Source organism: Gymnoscopelus braueri (assembly GCF_963280865.1).
Source record: "Gymnoscopelus braueri genome assembly, chromosome: 15".
Lineage (NCBI taxonomy): Eukaryota > Metazoa > Chordata > Actinopteri > Myctophiformes > Myctophidae > Gymnoscopelus > Gymnoscopelus braueri.
This window is the reverse complement of record NC_137620.1, coordinates 37,043,080-37,065,502: the sequence shown is the minus strand read 5'-3', so window position 1 is coordinate 37,065,502 and position 22,423 is coordinate 37,043,080. Positions and strand designations below refer to the sequence as shown.

General features: G+C 40.2%; 2 protein-coding genes across 2 annotated transcripts; one reads left to right on the top strand and one right to left on the bottom strand.

The window, feature by feature from the left end:
* Positions 1-1,133: 1,133 nt before the first annotated feature.
* LOC308101917 (uncharacterized protein) lies at positions 1,134-8,346 on the bottom strand. The gene is made up of 8 exons (XM_080451465.1): positions 8,299-8,346; positions 7,117-7,198; positions 6,246-6,531; positions 4,117-4,389; positions 3,512-3,652; positions 3,206-3,247; positions 2,996-3,127; positions 1,134-2,691 (listed from the first exon to the last, which is right to left on the bottom strand). Exons 3-8 carry the CDS (start codon positions 6,259-6,261, stop codon positions 2,636-2,638), a joined length of 660 nt encoding a protein of 219 aa, XP_080307591.1. The 5' UTR covers positions 6,262-6,531; positions 7,117-7,198; positions 8,299-8,346; the 3' UTR covers positions 1,134-2,635.
* A 2,490-nt stretch (positions 8,347-10,836) lies between these two features.
* On the top strand, positions 10,837-22,149 carry LOC308101735 (arfaptin-1-like). The gene is made up of 8 exons (XM_080451193.1): positions 10,837-11,026; positions 12,637-12,760; positions 16,895-16,991; positions 17,282-17,388; positions 19,023-19,244; positions 20,668-20,825; positions 21,206-21,380; positions 21,903-22,149. Exons 2-8 carry the CDS (start codon positions 12,662-12,664, stop codon positions 22,056-22,058), a joined length of 1,014 nt encoding a protein of 337 aa, XP_080307319.1. The 5' UTR covers positions 10,837-11,026; positions 12,637-12,661; the 3' UTR covers positions 22,059-22,149.
* Positions 22,150-22,423: the final 274 nt, after the last annotated feature.

Sequence of the window (22,423 nt, the reverse complement as noted above, 5' to 3'; positions counted from 1 at the left end):
AGGAAACATTCAGTCTAAATGTGAAATGTGAAGTGAAGTTTTTAAAATGGCTTTGATTCATTCATAAATAAAATCCAAGCTTCATTAGAATGAAGTGAAGTTATTATATCCCCATTTTGTGCAAATAATATTTCATAACACTATGTCTGCCCTATATAAAATGGGTCAGATGTCACTTGGGTTCATAACCAGGGTGGTATATAACAGGGTGGTTCAAACCAGGGTGGTTTATGGTTCATAAAACATACTTGACATAATTCCGAGTTGGACTGTTCTGTTCATGTATCATGTACATTTGTAAGTACTTGTATCGTGTGCGTGTGTACATTCCATGCCCATTGCACATGAGACCAGATTACCATTGCTCACATAATACACATGTATTACTGTACAGTAACTGTTCACTCACTGTATCCCCTTATTGAATTTACTACTCTGTTGATGTATTTATCTCCGGATTAAAATGCTTATTTCCCCCTCCTTATCTATTGCACAGCTCTGGAGAATGCTAGCAAGCATTTCACTACAAGTATGTATGCAATACCATCTACAGAAAAGCCCATGCTGAGATTCTATGAGAATATGTGTAGTGTCAGTACATGAATAATTTTGTTTCCGTCAAAGTGCTTATATGAAAGTAGAGAGGCATAGTGCTGCCCTCTAGTGTTCACCTGTGCTATTAACTGGGATGTCAGACAGGGCAGGGAAGTATTCAAACACACAGCCAGTGAATTATGCCTATATGTAATACTTTATACCTATAGATGTGGTGATTAATACCTATAGAATATATACTTTATGCTCTTTCTTAGAGCAATGAAATGTGATGTACTATACAAAATGTGGTAGTCTCTTGAGTCCACTCTGTAATCCCTGTAATGTTTAGAGAAGGGTGCAGATGTTAAGGATCCTAGAGTGTCCTGAGCCTCCGTCTTTTTTTTGTTTAGTTTTTTTGTGATCAAATGTTTGAAATAGAATCATGAACAGCATTATACAAATGATGAGAGAAGAAAGACAAAACACAACTACTAAAAAAAGAAAGAAATTCAAGGCAAAAAAGGACTAAACGCAACACCACAAAAAGCTGTTTCATGCAATGCAGGTTTATTTGTATTCGTTCCACATGTGTCAATGAAGAAATTCAAAGTGCTTTGTACAAAACATTAAGAAAAAAAAACCACACACGTTCAAAAGAATAAGAAAGAAGACATAAAAAGGACACTTGAGAAATTAATGAGAAATAAGGCATTATAAAGTGACATTTGAGAAAATAAGAATAGGTTAAAATAAAACAGAAAAATACATTAAATTATAAGTTCCAGTTTCCCCAAATCCATAGACATACAGTAATAACTTGTAAGTCCTTTTAATGGACTGGAAAACCTTTTCCCAACTTGATGGTACTGGGAGTGGTTTGATATCACAAGAGATAGGTGGGTTATCGCCTGTGTCCACAGCAGTTGGAAAAGGTTGTTGTTAGACTGAGATTTGTCGTGTTCCTACAGCATGTAGTGTAGATGTGCTGTAGACATGGGACGTGCAAAGGCCAATTTATGTTTTGAGCGACAAGAGTCGAACGACACACATAGAGGTTTTAAAAAAAAGAAAATTTTCGACAAATGTTTTGTTGGTGTTAGGTTACGATTAAGGCAGTTTTTGTGAGGTTAAGTTAGGTAAAAGAGCCTGATTCACTGAATAGTTACAGTTTGTAGTTATTTACAGGGAAGGATGTAAAATAGCCATCCCAATGTTAAAATTCTAAAATGTGTGCCAACCAATGTTCCCTTTTTCAACGGTCTGAGCAAACACTCAAACCCCCTGAGCATTACTTGAGCAACTGCTCAAATCTATAATATCCATAGATTATGTGAGGTTACGGTTAGGGTTAAGGTTAGGCATAGTTGTAAAAACCATAGAAAGAAGTTGGACACAAGCAAGAAGAAGGAAGAATTGTCAATCACAGCGACTACTGGCCAAGGAATCGTGCGTCTCGTGCATCTCTGAGCTTACTTCATCTCCCAAACCAATCAGAGTACGATGAAGCGTCTGTGACAATTACGCAACACTGTCTACGAAGGTCCTCTGACACACATTTTTGTTGATTTGACGTCACTTTAGTCGTGCCACGCGTCGTTTCGACGTGAAGCATTAATTGATCTCAAGTCTGCTGGTCATTCAGCATTGGATGTAGATATCCCGCAGATTGTAAAAATGTCAACATCTCAATACAGCAATGCATCAATATTCAAAAGAAAACTTACTTTGTACTTTTGAATACTGAAGTATTTTTAAAAGCAAAAACCCCAGTACTTTAACTCAAGTACAAATTTCAGACTGAGCAACTTTCTCTTGCAGTTGATTAACATTTGACCAGGAGTATCTATACTTTGAGGTTTTAAAACCTTAGTTACTTCTCAAATAGGGTAGGCAGCCTACACCTTTTCGGGCCACTAACATTAGTAGACTTACGGTAACTGTATGTTTGTATATATATCTGTTCTGTTAAATGGACCTAACTAACTAACTAACTCACTCACTCAAGTACTGGGGGTGAGTACTTCGTCCACCACTGGATCCCAGTGCTGTGTCAAGCTGTCCCCTTTCTGCAGGGTCTTTTCATCTAGTGAGCTGCCATTCACAGGCCACCATGATTCTGCTCGCTGGCACGATGAGCTCCACTGTGGTTTGGATCTGAAAGGATATTCTCCGTTTAATATTTACATTATGCGATATGTACATATCTTTGCTGTCGGGCAGAAACCGTCTCCACATTTCAACTTGTTTGTTTTTTTCGCCAATGAATGCCCTACTACTTCGTCATACTACAGTGTCACACAAAAGTAACAAAAATAGCAGATCTACAAGCTCACAACGCATCGCGTCGATAGCAGATTTTGTCTTGTAGATGTTTGAAGATGTTGTCCTATTATGACATACCCAAGAATAGGGACGCTAGGGTTCATGTGGTTAAAGTAGTCATATCAACGTGACATACCATCGTCTTTGTCAGAATACAGACCGCTGGTCTGTGGGGAGACAACAATCCCGCTGTCACACAAATCTCCATCGGCCTGACGGACAGTCCTACACGGGGTGCCTGTCAACCGGACACTCTTACATGGGGCGCCTGGCAACCAAATAATGAGACTGTTAGTACGGTTTAAACACAAGCATCATAATACAACAATAATAAAACGATACTTACTGTGATGGATTGGTTTGTTTTTTGCAGATGGGCAGACTGGGACTGTGTCAAGACAATAAAATGGTAATTAATACTACTACCACCAATACTATATAGAAATACTACCACCAATAACACTGCATAGACATACTAATGTATACTACCACCACTAATATGTAATAATATTCTATTAACATAAAACTACTCATGACATAAATACTAGTAATTTTACTACTGCCAGAAATACTAGATATTCTAATATATCAGAAATACTAGTGCTACTATTGACAGAAATTGATGTAGAAAATGATATATTATTATTTTTACTTTGAGTTGGCATGTTGGATTTCTTGCTTGGAGTGCTCGTCAATTTGCGACATAGACAAACAATACAGATGACCAGGATGCTAACCAATATGCCCAGGCCTCGGATAAGAGCAGCATGGTACGTGGTTTCTCCCGCCGGTACTGAAAAACACCCAATGCACAACATGAGGAACAATTCTTCAAACAAGATATGAGCTCATTCAGCATGTTGACAAAATAAATCATAGACAGAATGTGAATGTGATATTGTGAATGTTTTAGAACTTAACAGGATAGTTCACCCCAAAAAATACTTTTTTTCTATCAATTAGTCACCCCATGGAGACTCCATGGATATTCTTTTATTTTTTGTCGCATTCCCAAGCCAAATATTTGATGACCAGCGGACCGGTAGGCAGCGGTTACGGTAGGAGACACAAAAGGAGACTCTTTGTGTCTCCTACCAGAACCGCTGCCGGTCATCAAATTATTGGCTTAGGAATGCGACAAAAACAACAAAATATCCATGAATTCAAGTCTCCATGGGGTCATTTTGAGGGTGAACTATCCCTTTAAAAGGCGGAGGATGGAAGAAGAAAAACTTAAATAATGAAAGGTATTTTTACCCGGTAGAGTTCTCTTCTGTTGCTGAGCTCTACAGGTGCATGTGTTGTTGTTGCTCTTCACAGTAACGTTGCTTCTGACTGTATACAGACCATCAAGATCTCTGATCTTCTCTGAGAAATCAGCAGGAAGGACATTTCCTTCACCATCCAGCCAGGACACCTCAGGTCGTACATACCAGCCTTTAGACTCACACTGCAGAACCAGTCCAGTGACATTGTCGTCTAAGACGGAGATCTCACAGGGGACACGTGGAGGCTCTGAGACTGTCTGAACTAAGGAGAGAAACATTTTTTAAATGACTATTTTAAAGATTAATTCCACGGCATTTCTTCTATTTGGAAAAGAACAGACATACAATAGGGCTAACACAGAGTACAATAGGAAAAGGGGTTAACCACGTGAACCCCAGCATGCCATTTCAGGGGGGAACATTCGCCAAACATAGCCGATCTACAAGCTCAAAAAGTGTTGGTGTAGACGAAAAAAGCAGTCCGAGTACAGTTGCAACTCGGGTCCGTTTTACTAAGTATAGAGGGTTTAAATGGTTAACATACAGTAGAAGCAGAACAGACATACAGTAGTGTTAGTATAAAACAGATAAATTAAGGACTCTGGTTTAGGAACTACTGTACTCTAAACCCTATTTCTATTCTGTTCTAAACAGAACCTATTAGACGTTGAAGTTGAATTACCGATGACAAGGTCTATGAAAGATTCATGCACGTGTGAGACATGGCACCTGTAAGACAAAACAGTTAACCACTTATAACCTGGTGTCTCATTGTGGGGCTGGGCAGGTCATTACAGACAAAGATTTTCAAAACATTTCAAGCTTTAAAAAAATTGTCTATCAGGCCTGGGCTGCTGGCGTAGCGGTACAGGCACCTAGGCTCAATGTAGCCTGACAGCGTGTCGCGGGCTCGAGTCCCGATCCCGATGACCTTTGCTGCATGTCACTCCCCATCTCTCTCCACATTTCCTGTCAGACTACTGTTCTATCCATAAAAGCCCAATTTCTTTTCTAAAACAAATAATAACAAATTGTCTATCTAGTCGGTACAAACTCACACCACTCTGTGATGTTATCTACAAGCGTGGGCTTGTAAAGCATCTACAGGTATGTTTACAGATTGTTTAAGTACTGAACATATATAGGCCTTTACACATCGGGGGCGTCACAAATAAGCAATACAAAAAATGCGAAATGCTCCCTACAAAAATACCCGGCAAATATTTCTCATTCGTACAGGTTGTTGCTGATGTCGTCGTTGTCAATGAAAATCATAGGGGTGTGTTCACGAGTTCGGCTGTACTTTTGATTACAGTTTAGACAAGGAAGCCTTTCTAACCAATGTGCTAAAATATCAACAGCTGGAGCAGACCGTCTCACAGCTACTAGCTCTAGGCTACAGATGTAAACAGTCTTTATATTTGGTAGTCTGTGGCAAGTGCACAAGTTGGCTGTGAGGGGCTTTCAAATGGCCGCCCTCTCCAAAAGGAGGGCCAAGTTAGCGAGGTACAGCTCAATATCAGCTATAGTAAGAAGCCGCTCCAATTTGGAGGACGCGTTGTTTCCTTTATCCGTGATTGATGTGCTGCTGTGTCTGACAAGTATGTCAACATGTTCTGCTGTTCTGTCTGACTCCACTGGCAGTGTTTATGTCCTTTTCACAAGGTGCTCTTGTACTTTTGTTTACATGGACAATGGACATAAATACATATTTCTAAAGTGTGTATGTTACTGTATAGGGGTGTTGGAAAAAAATCGATTCGAATCGCGATTCTACTGTTGGACGATTCAGAATCGATTCTCATTTTCAAAAAAATCGATTAAAAAAGAAATGTTTTTTTTTTTTTTTGAGGATCTTGGATTTACCTTTGTGTGTTTACATTATTATCAGTTGATAAAACCTTTGCAACTATAAAAGCTACATAAATGTACTCTGTTCTCATGCCAGCAGATTGGAGTAGATCCTGAAATCCTATGTTTTGAATCAAGAATCATTTTGAATCGAGAATCGTTTGTTTTGAAAAAAATCGATAAAAATCGGAATCGTGACCCCAAGAATCGGAATCGAATCGAATCGTGAGATAGCAGACGATTCACAGCCCTATTACTGTAAGTTACCGGTATCGTCCTCCATCCGAGAGCTTCACGTCATTGATCAACAAGGAGGCGTTTCCGTTCTTCAGCTCCCGCAGAAACAACATGGTCCTGTCATGGTAAGACGGGTTCTTCTGGCTGAATACGTCCCGTCCATCTCGGTGAAGGTGGACGTACTCGGGCTGCAGGTCCGGCCTGGTCCACTCCACCGTCTCCTCTTCGATGTTAGCGGAGGGCTGCAGGCGACAGGGCAGGAGAACGCCTCTACCAACCACCCCAACCACCTTGATGACGGACCCGCCGTCTGGACCTGATCGATATGAAGATGTTCAGTATTTTATATTAGATTGTAGGGGTGCAACAGTTAATTGAACTTATCGTTTTAATCGATTATAAAAGAATGTCAATTTCCATCCTTGAATTCATGATTCTTTTCTTTTTTATAGAATAGCAGATCTACAAGTTACGATGCATTGTGAGCTTTTAGATCGGATTTTTTTGCATAGAAAATATGACTTTAAGCCAAGGAGTAGTTCACTCAAAAAATTACTTATTTTCTATCAATAACACACCCCACGAAGCCTTGAATTCATGGATTGTTTTGTTTTTGTCGCATTCCTGAGCCAATAATTCCATGAATTCAAGGCTTCATGGGGTGTGTAACTGATAGAAAATAAATCATTTTTGGGTGAACTACTTCTTTAAGTGGTTAATGATATCCGACTAATTCATTTAGTTGAATCAAATATTTGACTAATCAAAAAAGTAATCGAATAAAGATTAAAAGAAAATAATTCATAGTTGCAGCCCTATTAGACTGTAAATATATTTTATAGTAAAATAAAATCTGTGACGAAGTGAAGTACTTTTCTATTCATCAGTGATTCAATCTTACCTGTGGCTGTGTGGATGCAATTTAAGCAAATTAGCAGCACCCAAATCATGGTATGTCCACACATGTCACTGTCCCCTCTGCCCTACAATGGAGGGAAAAAAACAAATGATAATACTCATAAATGTTACTCAATAATGTGTGTGTCCATGTGTTAGTACTGTATGTGAATATATATTTCTAGGAATTAGATAAATAAAAAGAGATATTACAATGTGAAATAACAGGCTACAGTTTAGGATTACAGTTGAATCTAGAATTATGTATATATTATATCATGTCACACACACACACACACACACACACACACACACACACACACACACACACACACACACACACACACACACACACACACACACACACACACACACACACACACACACACACACACACACACACACACACACACACACACACACACACACACCCAACTTTGAGCTTATTTGTTGGTTGGTATTGACAGCTTGTGGTCTTGTGGGCCTTTTTCTAATGTGTCACCCAAAAAAGTACTTATATTCTATCACTTATACACACCCCATGAAGCCTTGAATTCATGGAGATGTTTTTGTCGCATTCCTGAGCCAATAATTCGATTTCCATGAATTCAAGGCTTCATGGGGTGTGTAATTGATAGAAAATAAGTCCCTTTTTTTAGGGTGAACTACTCCTTTAAGGCCTAGCTAGTTGTTATTTAACACATGTCTTGTTGCAGGAGCCATCCACAAACCCTCCGCCCCTCCCCTTTCCCCATACACACACAGACACAGGCTAAAAACCAAATCACAAACTAACGTGCTGAATCATATGTGAATCATATATATGAATCATATATGCTGAATCATACATGTCATATGATGACATAAATGATTCAGCACATTATGTTTGTCAATGGGAGTAACCGTGTTAATTTACGTGGGATAAATCACATAGAAAGCCCTTAAAAGAGTTAATTCATATTTTTCCATGTTTCTAATCTATGGATTCTGCGCACACGCGGACGTGTTTATGCGGTTGGCGGGCGTTTGAAAAAGTAATCCGTCTCTCAGACAAAAAACAACAACACAAATAATAACCCCTAAACCTAACATTTGTTTTGCTCTTCGGGCGCTTATGAACTACTCAGACAGGTCGACACATGCACCGTTTGTAATGTTTCTTCCATGTTTTAGTTAGTAATCTTACCGTTAGTTAACCGTTGAGCAGAGCAGTGGAGTGCGGTGGGTTAGGTAGGAGGGGTCTCTAAACAACAGGATGTGACGTAACCTGAGTTTTAATAGTCTAGAACATTGGTTCTCAAAAGGCGGCTTTCCATATACATGGACTTACCTAGCCCCACCCCACACCGCCCACCACAGCGACGGTTTCCACTACAATGAAGTGGGTAGAGTGGTGTGTAAGTGGTACTAAACTGGTGCCTAAAAAGTACCCAGTCTTGGGTAGGTCTGAGCTGGGCTAAGCAGGGCTAAAGCTGTGATAAAGCTGATTGGTCGGCTCACAGCTGTGTCTGTCCACTCAGGTCTCTGTAAAATGTAAACACTACGGTAGCAGTGTTGCCATGTCCACTTATTATAAGCGACATTGGGCTTATTTTTCTGTAAAGTTGCTTGTAAATATTGGTAGTACTTTTACTCCACTACAATTATCTGAAAACGTATTAGTTACTAGCTACTAGTTACTTTTCAGATATAAATGATTACATTATAAAACATAGATTAACCACTTAAGCCCTATTTTATACCTAGGCTATTTGAAAATAGCGGATCTACAAGCTCACAACGCATCGCATCATTGTAGATCTGCTATTTTCAAACATTTTAGTACTTACTTTTGGTACCTTAAGTACATTTTGATACCAATAGTTTTTGTACTTTTACTCAAGTAATTCCAGACTTTCACTTGTAGAGTGCTTCTACATTGCAGTATTGATACTTAACTTACTTAAGTAAAACATTTGAGTACTTTTTCCACCACTGCTTGTTTCTAAAATGTAGTTGATTATTTGGGTCTTTTTTCGATATGTTGTTGAAACCAGTGGTTCTTAAACATTTTCATGTCAAGGACCCCCAAATTAATATGTATTTGTCAACATTATATATGTATATATATTTTTTAAATAGCAGATGCACACACTCACAATGCGTAGCATCGCTACGCGTTGTGAGTTTGTAGATCTGCTATTTTCAATTAGCCATAGATAGTCGCTTCTTTTGGGATTGTTTTCATAGACCTGATTGCTTATTTTTTTCTGCTAAACCTGGCAACAATGAACGTGCGACGATACACGCTAATAATGTTTTTTATATAAGTGATGGCAACGTGTTTAGACACCACACAGGTCTTCCCAACAATAGCGAAGATTAAAGTCAGGGTGAACATGGCCAAATAATAACTTAAGAGCCAAACTAGCTCTGAGGAAGCACGCTAGCATTTAGGCTAACCCTGTAGCCTGAGGCTAAGTTGGTGTGTTAAAGAAAGGGGCGTTGATTTCCTTCGGGAGGGTGGGGATTTTGCGAGTGGGGACTTTTGTGCAATGGAAACGCAAGACATTTTGAAGCGGTGCGGTGCGGTTCTGGACTGTACTGGACAGTGTCGTGCTTAAGCTGTGATGGAAAAGCGGCTAAAGTGGGGTCCGGGGACCCCCAGGGGTACTTGAGGGGGTTCAGCTAAATGGGTCTGTAACTATGAGAGTGTCCAAATGGAACCAAATGGACCCTAACGGGTCCATTTGGTTCCATTTGGACACTCTCAGAGTTAAATTGACATTGATTTTTCAATATGAATTGGGGTCCCAGAGATAGAAATGCCATTAAATGGGGGTCCGTAGCCTAAATGCATGTCAAACTGGGGGTCCTTCAAATTAAAATGGTTGAGAATCACTGCTAGAGCAGTAAAAATCGTCTCTTATTATGGGGGTCCCTGGCATATCTTTTCAAATGGGGGTCCGTGGGCTAATAAGTGTCAATTTGGGGGTCCTTGACATGAAAAAGTTTGAGAACCACTGGTCTAGAAGCCGGGGTTTTTACTGTTCAGTGCTCAGATCTGGTCTAAAAACCCGCCTACTGTATCCGGTCATGTCAACACACACATACACCATAGAGGTAGACATCCACAGATCGTTTCCGTATCCGTTCCAGACCGGATCTACTACCTCCAAAGCAAATCCATCGTCTGACACCGTGGGTAGCGTTGCCAGATTTTGCAAGAGAAACAAGCAACCAGGTATATGAAAACAAGAATAAAGCGAGTTTAGCGCATACAGTGGCATATGTTTCTCCAACATTTTCATGTCATTGTCAAGACCAAATTACTATGTATTTGGCCACGGACCCCCTGCCGCTATGTGCCAGTGACCTCCATTAGGCCCCATACAAATTGGTGTTATAAAATAAAACATTACAGATTTGTAACCTTTAAATTAAGATTTTTAGAAAATAGCAGATCTATTTCAAATAGCCGGTGCATATACTATAGGTTGAAGTGGTTAGACTGAAGCAAGTCCAAACCCCAAATAAGCAACTACATTTCTAAACAAGCCCCAAAAACCACAACCCGCCGCAACTACCAACAAATTATATTATTGTTATTTACAAGCGACTTTCCAGGAAAAACAAGCCCAAAGTCGCTTATAATAAGCAGAGCTGGCAACACTGACAGTGAGACACGAGCAACCAGCCAATCACAGAGTGACAGCCTGGGCAATGGGATGCAGAGTGTCCTCACTATTTCCTATTATTGTGTTATTGTCCTGCTTGTCAAAGTGTTGTTGAAGACAGTTGGCAACAAAGTGTCACCTTGAAAACATGATCTAGATTGATCTGATCACACTGATTGATCCCCATTGATCCTGACCTGAGAGGGGCTTTAGGACAGGAACAAAAGAAGAAACAGGAAGTTTGTTAAAGTCGTAAAGGTAAGCAGTGGTGGAAAAATTACTCAAATGTTTTACTTTGAAAGTATCAATGCTTTTCGATTAATTGACCCCAATGGAAACAAGTCATAGGCTTTCTTGGGTTTAAAATCCTCTTAGCAGACCTTGTATTGAACTGTACTTTCCTGTTACTGCTAAATAAAGTATTCAATCGATCTTCAATCAATGCTGCAATGTAGAAATACTCCGTTCCAGGTAAAAGTCCCGGAATTCAAAGTTTACTTGAGTAAAAGTACAAAAGTGTTGGTATCAAAATGTACTTGAAGTACCAAAAGTAGAATTATTAACAATCATTATGCAGAATGTCCCATTTCACAAGTTTTCAAATGTATACATATCTTTTGAAAATCAACAAGCTCACAATGCGTAGTGGAGTGGAGTACAATATTAAAGTAAAAGTATTGAAATTTGTAAATACTGAAGAAAGTCGAAACTACCTCACAATTGTACTTAAGTACAGTACTTGAGTAAATGTACTTGGTTACTGTACACCACTGGTTATTAGTTACAGTTGGGTCACATTATGATTACACCTAATGTTACATATCGCTTTTTAAATGCCCTTTAGAGAGATCTTCCTCATAACAACTATTCTATCACTATTATTATAAAGAAGACTTACTACATCGAATGTGATTTATGTGATGTGATCATATATTTGCCAAACGGCGACCTCTGCTGTCACCGGATTTGATAGGTCACCAGTTGTCATGTATGTTACAGTGAAAGCTTTTGTACACTGACTGCATTCTTCAGGGCCTACGTGGAGGTTTGCCTCTTGTGTCTGTAAGTTATAATTACAATCATACCAGAGGCAAGCCTGTTGGCTACAGATGAATGTTCACATGACACATATGGCTTCTGTTATTATTGTTGATAAACATAATTACATAATGTAGCCAGGCCTACAGGAACGACAACAGCACGTCTCAACTCATTAGAACATTAGTTACATATCTGTGTTGGCCACGAGATGGCGCTATCCACAGGTCTAGCCTAGTAACCAGTGGTGGAGAAAGGACTCACATTAAGTAAAAGTATCAATACTGCAATGTAGAAATACTCTGTTACAAGTAAAAGTCCGGAATTCAACATTTAAAAAGTACAAAAGTATTGGTATCAAAATGTACTTAAAGTACCAAAAGTAGAAAGTACTCATTATTATTTTCAAATGTATAAAAGTCTTTTGAAAATAGCAGATCTACAAGCTCACAATGTGTCGCAATCGGCTATTTTCAAATGGCCGAAATGTATATAGGGCTGAAGTAGGCAATGTATGTTTTGTAATAATAATCCAAATCTACAAAGTAACTACTAACTAAAGTTTTCAAATAATTGGATCGGAGTAAAAGTTCAATATTTGCCTTTGAGATGTAGTGGAGTAGAAGTAAAAGTACTGAAAATTGGAAATACTCTAGTAAAGTAAAAATACCTAAAAATTGTACTTAAGTATAGTACTTTAGTAAATGTACTTAGTTACATTACACCACTGCTAGTAACTAGTAGGCGTAGCTAGTGTATGTAGATGTGTTTGTGGATGGTCATGCTGCTAATGGCAGTGAATGTCATGTGTTGTTTGGTTCTCATTGCAGAGAGGAGAGCAGCAGCGTTACATCAATGGAGAGAGAGGAGCCGGGAGGAGGTGCCAGCAGTGTGTCCACAGGAGAGGAGGAGGAGGAGGAGGAGGAGGAGGCCTCCGTCTTCACAGCTCCCACTGTAAGAACACCACTTATGAGACGTTGTGTTACTGGACTGAAGTAACTGGTACAGTAGAGAAGTAGTTCTCAGCGTTCCAACTGTCTGTCTCTCCTACACTGTCTCCCTGTCAGCTTTTCCTACGGTCTGTCTCCTACACTGTCTCCCTGTCAGCTTTCTGACTGTTTGTCTCTCCTACACTGTCTCCCTGTCAGCTTTCTGACTGTTTGTCTCTCCTACACTGTCTCCCTGTCAGCTTTCCTACTCTCTACTACTACCTGAAGCATATACATCAAATTTACTCGACTGTGCCTTCCTGTTATTTTGTTCTGTTTTCTTTTCTTCTCTATTTCTCTTTCCCTATTCTGACTCTTCCTGTAACTGTAATAATGAGAGACCTTGTACCAAAAATAATTTGACCCACTATTTTACACACTAATCGTGTGATGTGACAATAAAGTTGAGTCTGATCCTACCCTGTCCTAGCCTGGTAAACACCCCCTCCCTCCGGAAATCTCATGCATTGCATTGCATTTGGTTTCAGGAAGGAGGGTCTGGGATTGCTCACAGAGTAAAGCTGCCCGAACCGCTGCGCATACGAACCAATCAGCGGCTGCTAGGGGCGGGATCATCCAATCACCTGCCTAGTAGCTTGAAAAAATGAAACTCCGTCTGTCATCGATTCTGCGCCCGAAGTCTCAGATGCAAGTACGCTGTGAAACAAAATGTGTGTCGCAAGCTTCTTCCATTTGACGGAGTGAGGTTAACCCTGTCCTTCCTCTCAGCTTTCCTACTGTCTGTCTCTCTCTTACACTGTCTCCCACTCAGCTGTCCTACTGTCTGTCTCTCCTACGCTGTCTCCCGCTCAGCTTTCCTACTGTCTGTCTCTCCTACACTGTCTCCCTCTCAGCTTTCCTACTGTCGGTCTTTCCTACGCTGTCTCCCTCTCAGCTTTCCTATTGTCTGACTCTTTAACATTGTCTCCCTCTCAGCTGTCCATGCTGACGTTACATTTATTTGGTACATAACTCTCGTACAAGAAGTTTACGTCAGTGAATATATCAATGAATCAATGCAAAACTATTCAGATTAGTCTGATTAACCACTTAAGCACTGTTTTATACATTGTTGTACAATGGTGTCGCACACAAATAGAGAACATAGCAGATATACAAGCTCACAACGTGTCGCATCGCAACACGTCGTGAGCTTGTAGATATGGCTTGCTGCTTATCAGAAATGGAAATAAAAAAATACAATGTAAAGATATTTTTAAAATATATTTTCGTGAACGGAAATGACGATGACAGCTTCCTTTCTTGGATTTTGGGAAGTGTAGTTCCAGACTATATAGCATTTGGAGATTGTGGAATAGTTGTCTCGATACGCGAGACTAGGGGTTCAGTGTCTTGCTCAAGGCCACTTCCTACAGGAAGTTCCATTGGCCATTGTGGAACTGAACCTGTCATCATTAGGTTACAGGGTTTTTCAAAGTTATTTTGGGGGGTATTTTTTAAGCCTTTATTTGACAGTGATTGTAGAAAGACACAGGATATGTGGATAGATAGACCGTGGATCCACATATCCTGTCTCTTTCTACATTTCAACTCTGTTTGATAGAGTAGGGGAATGACATGCAGCAGGACTTCTCAGTCAGGAATCAAACCGGGGAGTCACTGATAGGGCATGTTGCACCCATAGTGTGCACTAACCACTTGGCTATCATCAGGCCGCTATCAGGATTGTTCAATACGACATAGAGGCGTCCGTAGCTGATTGGGTAGAGAGACCGCCTGTGAATCAGAAGGTCGCCGGTTTGACCAAGTCTGTGTTGAAGTGTCCCTGAGCAAGACACTGAACCCCTAACTGCTCCCCAGGTGCTGTGTTAGAGGTGCCCACTGCTTTTAATAGTTAGGATGGGTAATTTCAGAGGATAATTTGCATCTATAGTACGTGCAAATGTACTGTAGAAAATAATAATAGCTAAATAACTAAAGCAAGGGGACACCATTATTTATTCACATATCTCTGTCTGTGACAGCTGCTTTGTTGATGTGTTTTTGAGAGACTGGGGGGGGTTATGGACCTAAATGACTGAGGAACACAATAGAGTTTCCACTGACTAGCTAGCAACGTTACAATGTTATCTTTGCTCTCTGTTGTAGCAACCTGATATTAAACACCACATCAGAAGAAGAAAATATTGTGTGTGTGTGTGTGTGTGTCTGATAAGGGATCCATTGTTGCGGTTAGCAGTGATTTGTCTCCCACTCGGTTGTCACCGGGTGTGTCCAGGGTTAGTGATGTCATCAACAGGTGACTCACCTGTACACTAAGCTGGCACCCAGCCTGACATTCAACTCTTGAGCTCTCTTTCTCACAATGCTAGCTTCATGCTTCAAAGAGATACACAGGTAGTACTAGTAGTAGCACAAACAAGAGATATGGACAAAATCAAATATTACAACATTTTGATACTTCTATCGATATTGTGATGATAATATTGTATTGTTCTGACAATATCTTAATAAGACCTTTTAAAATAGTCTAGAATGGTCATTCATAAATACCAGAAAGAGCCGATCTACAAGCTCACACTGTCACTGCATATTTTTGCTTTTTTGGGGGAATTGTTTTGTCAATTTTTTAACGTATAAAATAAGGCTTAAATGATAAAAGCCAGCAACACTTTTGCAACACATAACTTGATATTACAAAATGCAAAATCCCACACTATTTATCTCATTTTAACTATATCAACATATTTTGGATATATTATTAGCCCTGGTAGTAATACTACTGGTAATAGAGTATCAATGAAGGGTGTGGCACCCCTTTACCTTAAGGACATGATCCTTCCCTACACCACTTCTCCACACACTATATTGTTTTCTCCCTAGCACTACTCTTTCCTTGCATCACTTCTTGTTGACTATTTGGATCGATCCTAGTTATACTATTACCCAATTCATGTATACTAAGCAGATGTATGCATGTTGTTTACTTGTTGAGATAATCTTTATTTAAATAGACATATACTGTTTGTTTAGGCACAAATGTTAAGGATGTTATTTAGCGTGTTGTTTTTTCAGACAGATGCTAGTTTTGATGTTAACTGGTTATCCAAGTTTCTTTGTAGGACTTCATTATTTTTCTTTGCACTCAATTTACGAGACCATGTACCCTGCTGTTTCTTGAAAAGGGTTCATGCCATTTACTTTGATCTTACACTTATTAAGTTAGTCTGCATAAGAACATCTGATCAATGCCTAAAATTGCAGTAGCGGTAATAATACTTGGAATACTGGTAGTTAAAGTAGTAGTAATAGTAACAAAATAGTACAACTGGTAGTAGTAGTAGAGTAGTAGTAATAATTCTGGTGGTAAAATTATTCTGGCTCATTCACTTCCTACTTCCAGCTGAACAACATGTTATTAGATTGAACCCCTCTCCTGTGTGTGTGTGTGTGTGTGTGTGTGTGTGTGTGTGTGTGTGTGTGTGTGTGTGTGTGTGTGTGTGAGATACAGTCATTAAGGCTCATCTGTGTCAGGTGATCATTTCCTGTCTTGAGTGTACCACTGACCCTTGACCTTTAGACACTGACAAGGGGTGGGCGGGGTCGGAATCATTCCACACTGACCAATCACAGCGGGAAGCTATCATCTCCGTGACAACCTGCTTAACCCTTTGATCTGAGGGGCCCATAATTCTGATTGGCCCCTGAGAGTTCCGTTTCCCACGGTGATGAGAAGAGGCCCCTGTTGACCTGTGTGTGTGTGTGTGCGCACACTCATGCATGTGTGCACATTTTGTTATTCCATTTTTTGTGTATTGACTTATTCAGTACATCTTTGCTCACTCACTTCTTACTAAGCTGACCAGTACAACCACAGTCTGCTACTGTTGTACTGGGAGCTGACCAGTACAACCACAGTCTGCTACTGTTGTACTGGGAGCTGACCAGCACAACCACAGTCTGCTACTGTTGTACTGGGAGCTGACCAGTACAACCACAGCCTACTACTACTGTTGTACTGGGAGCTGACCAGTACAACCACAGCCTACTGTTGTACTGGGAGCTGACCAGTACAACCACAGCCTGCTACTGTTAGTTTGTTGTCCTGAATTATTAATATCTATATAACTTCCTCCAGGAACCAAACATGATGTCTAACTACGGCCACAACGATGTCACTTCCTGTCAGACTGGGGCGGGTCCAGAGATCACCATGGCAACAGAACAGAATGAAGGTAAACCTGATACAGACTTCTGGTATTAGAAATGCTACACGCACACACACACACACACACACACACACACACACACACACACACACACACACACACACACACACACACACACACACACACACACACACACACACACACACACACACACACACACACACACACACACACTACAACCTGCATGCATAGTTGCATACCTATGATACATCTGTCACATGTCATTTGGTTTTTAATATCATATATCATATATGTTCTATATGGCCCATGTTGACCTATGACCCCTCCACCCCCAGTGACCCCTCATAAGGCAGGAAATGGATCTGTGGTTGTCCACGGCAACAACAATAAAACCAGCGAACAACTGCAGAGAGTCCGCAAGTGGAGCCTCACACAGTACAAGGTGAGAGACTGTGTGCTTGTGTATGTGTGTGTGTGTGTGTGTGTGTGTGTGTGTGTGTGTGTGTGTTAGTTTGGAGCACGGTGGCTCAGTGATTACACTGATGTTGAACCTTTTCAATCTACCCACAGATGGTCATTCAAATGGGTCCCCAATATAAATAAATTGATCTCCAAGGGTTATAATTATAGTTACATTCATGTATGTTCAAATGATCAGAATCTGAACAAATCTGAACAAAATGTGCTGAATTTGAAAACTATTCATAAAAGAAAACTATGTGCAAATGTCACATCATAACACTATCATCTAACATTCTAATTCAAAGAAAAATGTAGCCTATAGAACATAACGTATACCAGAAATGCATAGAACATATAGCATACAGTTCAGTATCTACTGTATAGTGTAATATAGTATGTTGTGTTGGTCGGAGGCAGAGCAGAAGATAGAACATAGATTTAGATATATAGAAGCAGATATATACAATATATATGCAATGTTTGTTGGTCATCAATAAGCTTCAACATCTTTGGTGGCATTCATGCATTGTATATCACTATAACTAAGGTTAGGAATTATCATTAATTATTAATTCTCTATTGATTTCAGCGATTACACACTTACTAAATCATGGCACGCAGTGGACAATCACGCTTCTGATCGTTGAAAACTGTGTCCCGCATCGTCACTCGTCAACCGAACTGGGTGTTGTGTCAAAGTTTGTAACTCGTTGAAATGCGTCTCACAGATGGGCCTAGTTAGGGACATACTCCTGGCACTGACTGACCATAGAGTTGGAGCTGGTCCCTGGGCAGTGGGCACACTGCTCAGTAGCTGCACAGCACACCGCACCTAATAGTTAGTATGAGTTAAATGTAGAGGATTAATATCCCCATGGGATCAATATACTAATGTTACTTAATTTAAGAAACATCATTTATCTTTGTACTAACCCAACGTCCTGTCTTCCGTCATCTATAGTGCCAGTGGTTCTCAAACCCTCATACCAAGGACCCCTGGCCCAAATTAATATTAATAATATAACATTTCCGCCGTAATCTGAAAACTGTCCTCCTCAGACTCTAGCCCGTAGCACTTGACCTAGTTATGACTTATGATGACCATGCAGACTTACCGTGGTCATTTGTTCTTGTGTTTTTGTTACTTGGGCTTGTTTTTTCTTGACCACAATGTAAAAAGTTTGGGCATAGTTTCAATGTACAGATTATTATTTTGATGGTATATTGTTTAAACTGGTCCTTGGTTCTTGGTTTACTCGTCATCATCCTAGTTTACTGAGGCACTAAGCTGTCTCTCTGCATTTGATATGTGTTTACCTTGCTTATTGTAAGTCGCTCTGGATAAGTGCGTCTGCCAAATGCCTAAACTGTAAATGTGTATTTAGTTTGAAATTATTTTGTGCCATACAAGATTTGCTGTGTTTTTTTTTTAATAGCTGGGGACCCCCTAGAACCCCCCCAAGGACCCCACTTGGACAACCACCAATCTAATACCTCTCTCTCTTTTTCTGTCTCTCTCTCTCTCTCTGTCTGTCTGTCTGTCTGTCTGTCTGTCCATCTCTCTCTCTGTGTCTCTCTCTCTGTGTCTCTCTCTCTCCCCCCTCACTCCCCCAGTGTACCAGACAGGTTCTCTGTGAGAAGATGGGTCGTGGTTCTCGTACCGTCGACCTCGACCTCCAGCCTCGCCTCGAAGTCCTAAAAGATGACCAGCAGCGCTACTGTCATGTGACCAAGCTGGCCCAGACGCTGGCCAATCAGATCGGTGGGATGGCCAATACCCACAAGGCACTGGGAGACACTTTGGCAGAGCTCAGCCTCAAGACCCCTCCACTGCATGTGAGTCATATGATGATGATGATGATGATGATTATAGATTATCAACCAGGATGGGATCGAGAGGGGCGGCCATAGCTGAATGGATAGAGAGATCAATGTTCTGGTGACTGATATTGTCCTTCTAATGCTCTAGGGGGCCATGTTTTTCCAATTAATGTTGTTCATTCATTTTCAAAAAAATATTTACAAAAATGAAACATAATTGAAAAAACACATCCATTAGAAGTCACCAGAACCAGGGACGTATGTTTTAAATGTGTCTAACATGGTTAAAATGGAGATTGAAGTTGAATGGGCTTATATAGGAGGGGGTGTGTAGCTTAAAAACTAGTTTAAAACAGGGTTGTTTATAAGGGGTGTTTTTAAAGTTTTTTTTGTGACTGGAGTTTAATGTAAAATGCCCGTTTTAAGAAAATTATAAAGTAGGATTTGATCACTTTCAATTGAATACATATACTTTGAATACAGTACATGGGCTTGAACATGGCAAACATTATTCATAGACTAGAACATTAAAAACATTACAAATGGACTAGAATATTACAACTATGGTTAAGTTGCTTACAAAGCGTTGTACCTCCTTGGTGGACGTCCGTTATGACATCAATATGTCCCCGTTGGCGACTATGAATTGGGTCTTACAATACAACATTCCAGTGTTGTACTGTATATCAGCACTGCCTCTTGTCCAATCAAATGACTCAACCGGAGCTAACCACTTGACAACTGAAACTATGACGAAAAATGTTTGTCGATTACCTTTTCTCACTGACAAAAACTAAATAAAAACTATGCTATGATGACAAACTATGACTAAATATATTGACAATTTTTTGTTAACAAATAAAAACTAGAAGAAATGTTAGGGAAGGACTAGTGGGGAAGCAATCCAGAACAACTAATACGAGTCATTCAGAATTTTATTCAAAGGTAAGCACACAAGCTAAAGTTATTTAATCAGGTCAGCTGGTGTGTTTACGCTAGACTTGAAATACAATGCAAGCTAAAGAAACCACCACTGAACCACCACTGACCTGCACTGATTAGAGAAGTGAATGGACCAGAGTTGCTTATCTTGGTTCGTAAATTAAGAGCTTGATTGACACGTTGAATGAGTGTAAAGTTTCATTGTCCTCAAACTTAGAAAGAAGAATGCATGTTTGAGAATCATTTAAAACAGTGCGTTACACTTTAACTAAACCTGTTACATTTTAGTTGACTAAATCAACAAAAACTAGACTAAAACATTTCAAATGACTAAGATATGACTAAAACTAAATTTAATTATATTCAAAAGACTATGACTAAAACTAAATCAAAATCTGCTGTCAAAATTTACACTGCATTGGGATTCAAGTGATTAAGGTAAAAATAATCGGTAGCCGTGTGTGTATGTGTGTGTGTGTGTGTGTGTGTGTGTCAGGTAGAGTTTGGTTTGAACGCAGAGAGCCACAGGTTTCTGTGTAAGAACGGTGAGAGTCTCGCTGCCTCCATCAACACCTTCACCACTGGCATGAACACTCTACTGAACAAGACAATAGAAGACACCATGGTTAACGTCAAACAATACGAGTCAGCCAGGTCAGTCTCTCCTCTCCTCTTCATCTCCTGTCCTCCTTATCTCTCCTTTTTTATTATTATTAATGTAATGGTCATGTCCCAGCAGAACCATAGGAGACCTGTGTTGTACTCATTAGCCCCCAGTACAACCACAGTCTTCAACTTTTGTAATGGTCAGTTCCCAGTACAACAGTAGAAGACTGTGTGGTTGTACTGGTCAGCTCCCAGAACAAAAGTAGTAGACCGTAGTTGTACTGGCTTCCAGTAACCAACAGTATAAGACTGTGGTAAGGCTGTGGTTGTACTGGGCAGCTTCCAGTACAACACTAGCGGACTGGTTGTACTGGTCAGTTTCCAGTACATACAGTTTAAAAGTAGTTTATTTTCTACCTTGTGTCCAGGATAGAGTACGATGCGTACCGTTGTGACCTGGAGGAGCTGAACATGGGACCTCGTGATGCGAACACGCTGCCTAAACTGGAACAAGCTCAGAGCGAATTCCAGAAGCAGAAAGAGCGATACCACAAGACTAAAGAAGATCTCACCGTGAAACTGAACCTGCTGCAAGAAAACAAGGTGAGATACAGTTACACTACCACAAGACCAGAGAAGGCTTTGGAACACCTTGTCTGAGGATCTAAGGCCAGCAAAATCACTTTAAATCACCTCTGAAAACATACCTTTATATATTAAGTCCTTTTCTTTGTATTCTTTCCAGTTGTATTATTTTTTTATTCACTTTAACTGTGTATGTCTCTGTTATTCAGTTTTTTGTTTTATTGTATGGTGTTCTATCCACTGATTTTACGTTAATGTTTCTTCTCTTATGGTTATCATGCTGTTCTTTGAGAGAGAGAGAGACAGAGAGACAGAGAAACAAGATGTACTGTAAGAGAGAGGGATAAACAGAGAGAGAGCGATGGGAGATTGATTGTGAACTTTAAAATGGGTGGATGGTTGATAGATGGTTGAATGAACTTTGATGCCATTTCCCCAGGAGTTCAAGGCTCTCGGCTCTCCATAAACGGTTGCTATTCCAGTTGCCATCTAATTATCCCCCCTCTCTCTTCCTCCCTCCCTCTCTCTCTCTCTCTGCAGGTCAAGGTTCTTCATAACCAGCTGTACCTCCTCCACAACGCGGTGTCCTCCCATTGCTCCTCGTGCCACCAGCACCTGGAGCGCAGCATGCAGGAGGCCAGCCTCCGACTGAGCGACCCCAGCACGGACTCCCTGTCCTGGCTGGAGGAGAGCTGACCACCCCCCCCCCCGTCTCCTCTCCAGAAACACCAACCCTTTAAATGACACCAGTAGTTCTCAAATCTTTTTTTTTATTTCAAGGACCACCATAACTCTGGGAGTGTACAAATGGAACCAAATGGACCCGTTAAGGTCCATTTGGTTCCATTTGTACACTCTCAAGAGTTCCATTTGGAACTCCCTCAAGGACCCCTGAGGGTCCCTGGACCACACTTTGAGAACCACTGATTTACACACTGTTATTTACACGTCAATGACTGGAAATGACCAAATAATTTATCGATGCTGTCGGGCAGAAACCTTGTAATTCCATATTTAATCTTGATATGTTTTTTTCATAAATGAATGCCCTACTTTATAAT

What these genes read in the sequence shown, in the direction of transcription:
- LOC308101735 (XM_080451193.1), top strand. Translation starts at nt 12,662, where the DNA reads ATGGAGAGAGAGGAGCCGGGAGGAGGTGCCAGCAGTGTGTCCACAGGA. An exon ending in GGCAACAGAACAGAATGAAG is followed by an intron (nt 16,992 to 17,281) that starts GTAAACCTGATA and finishes CTCCACCCCCAG; the next exon opens with TGACCCCTCATAAGGCAGGA. An exon ending in TCAAGACCCCTCCACTGCAT is followed by an intron (nt 19,245 to 20,667) that starts GTGAGTCATATG and finishes TGTGTGTGTCAG; the next exon opens with GTAGAGTTTGGTTTGAACGC.
- LOC308101917 (XM_080451465.1), bottom strand. An exon ending in ACAGAAGAGAACTCTACCGG is followed by an intron (nt 3,653 to 4,116) that starts GTAAAAATACCT and finishes GGTGTTTTTCAG; the next exon opens with TACCGGCGGGAGAAACCACG. An exon ending in ATCCAACATGCCAACTCAAA is followed by an intron (nt 3,248 to 3,511) that starts GTAAAAATAATA and finishes GTCTTGACACAG; the next exon opens with TCCCAGTCTGCCCATCTGCA.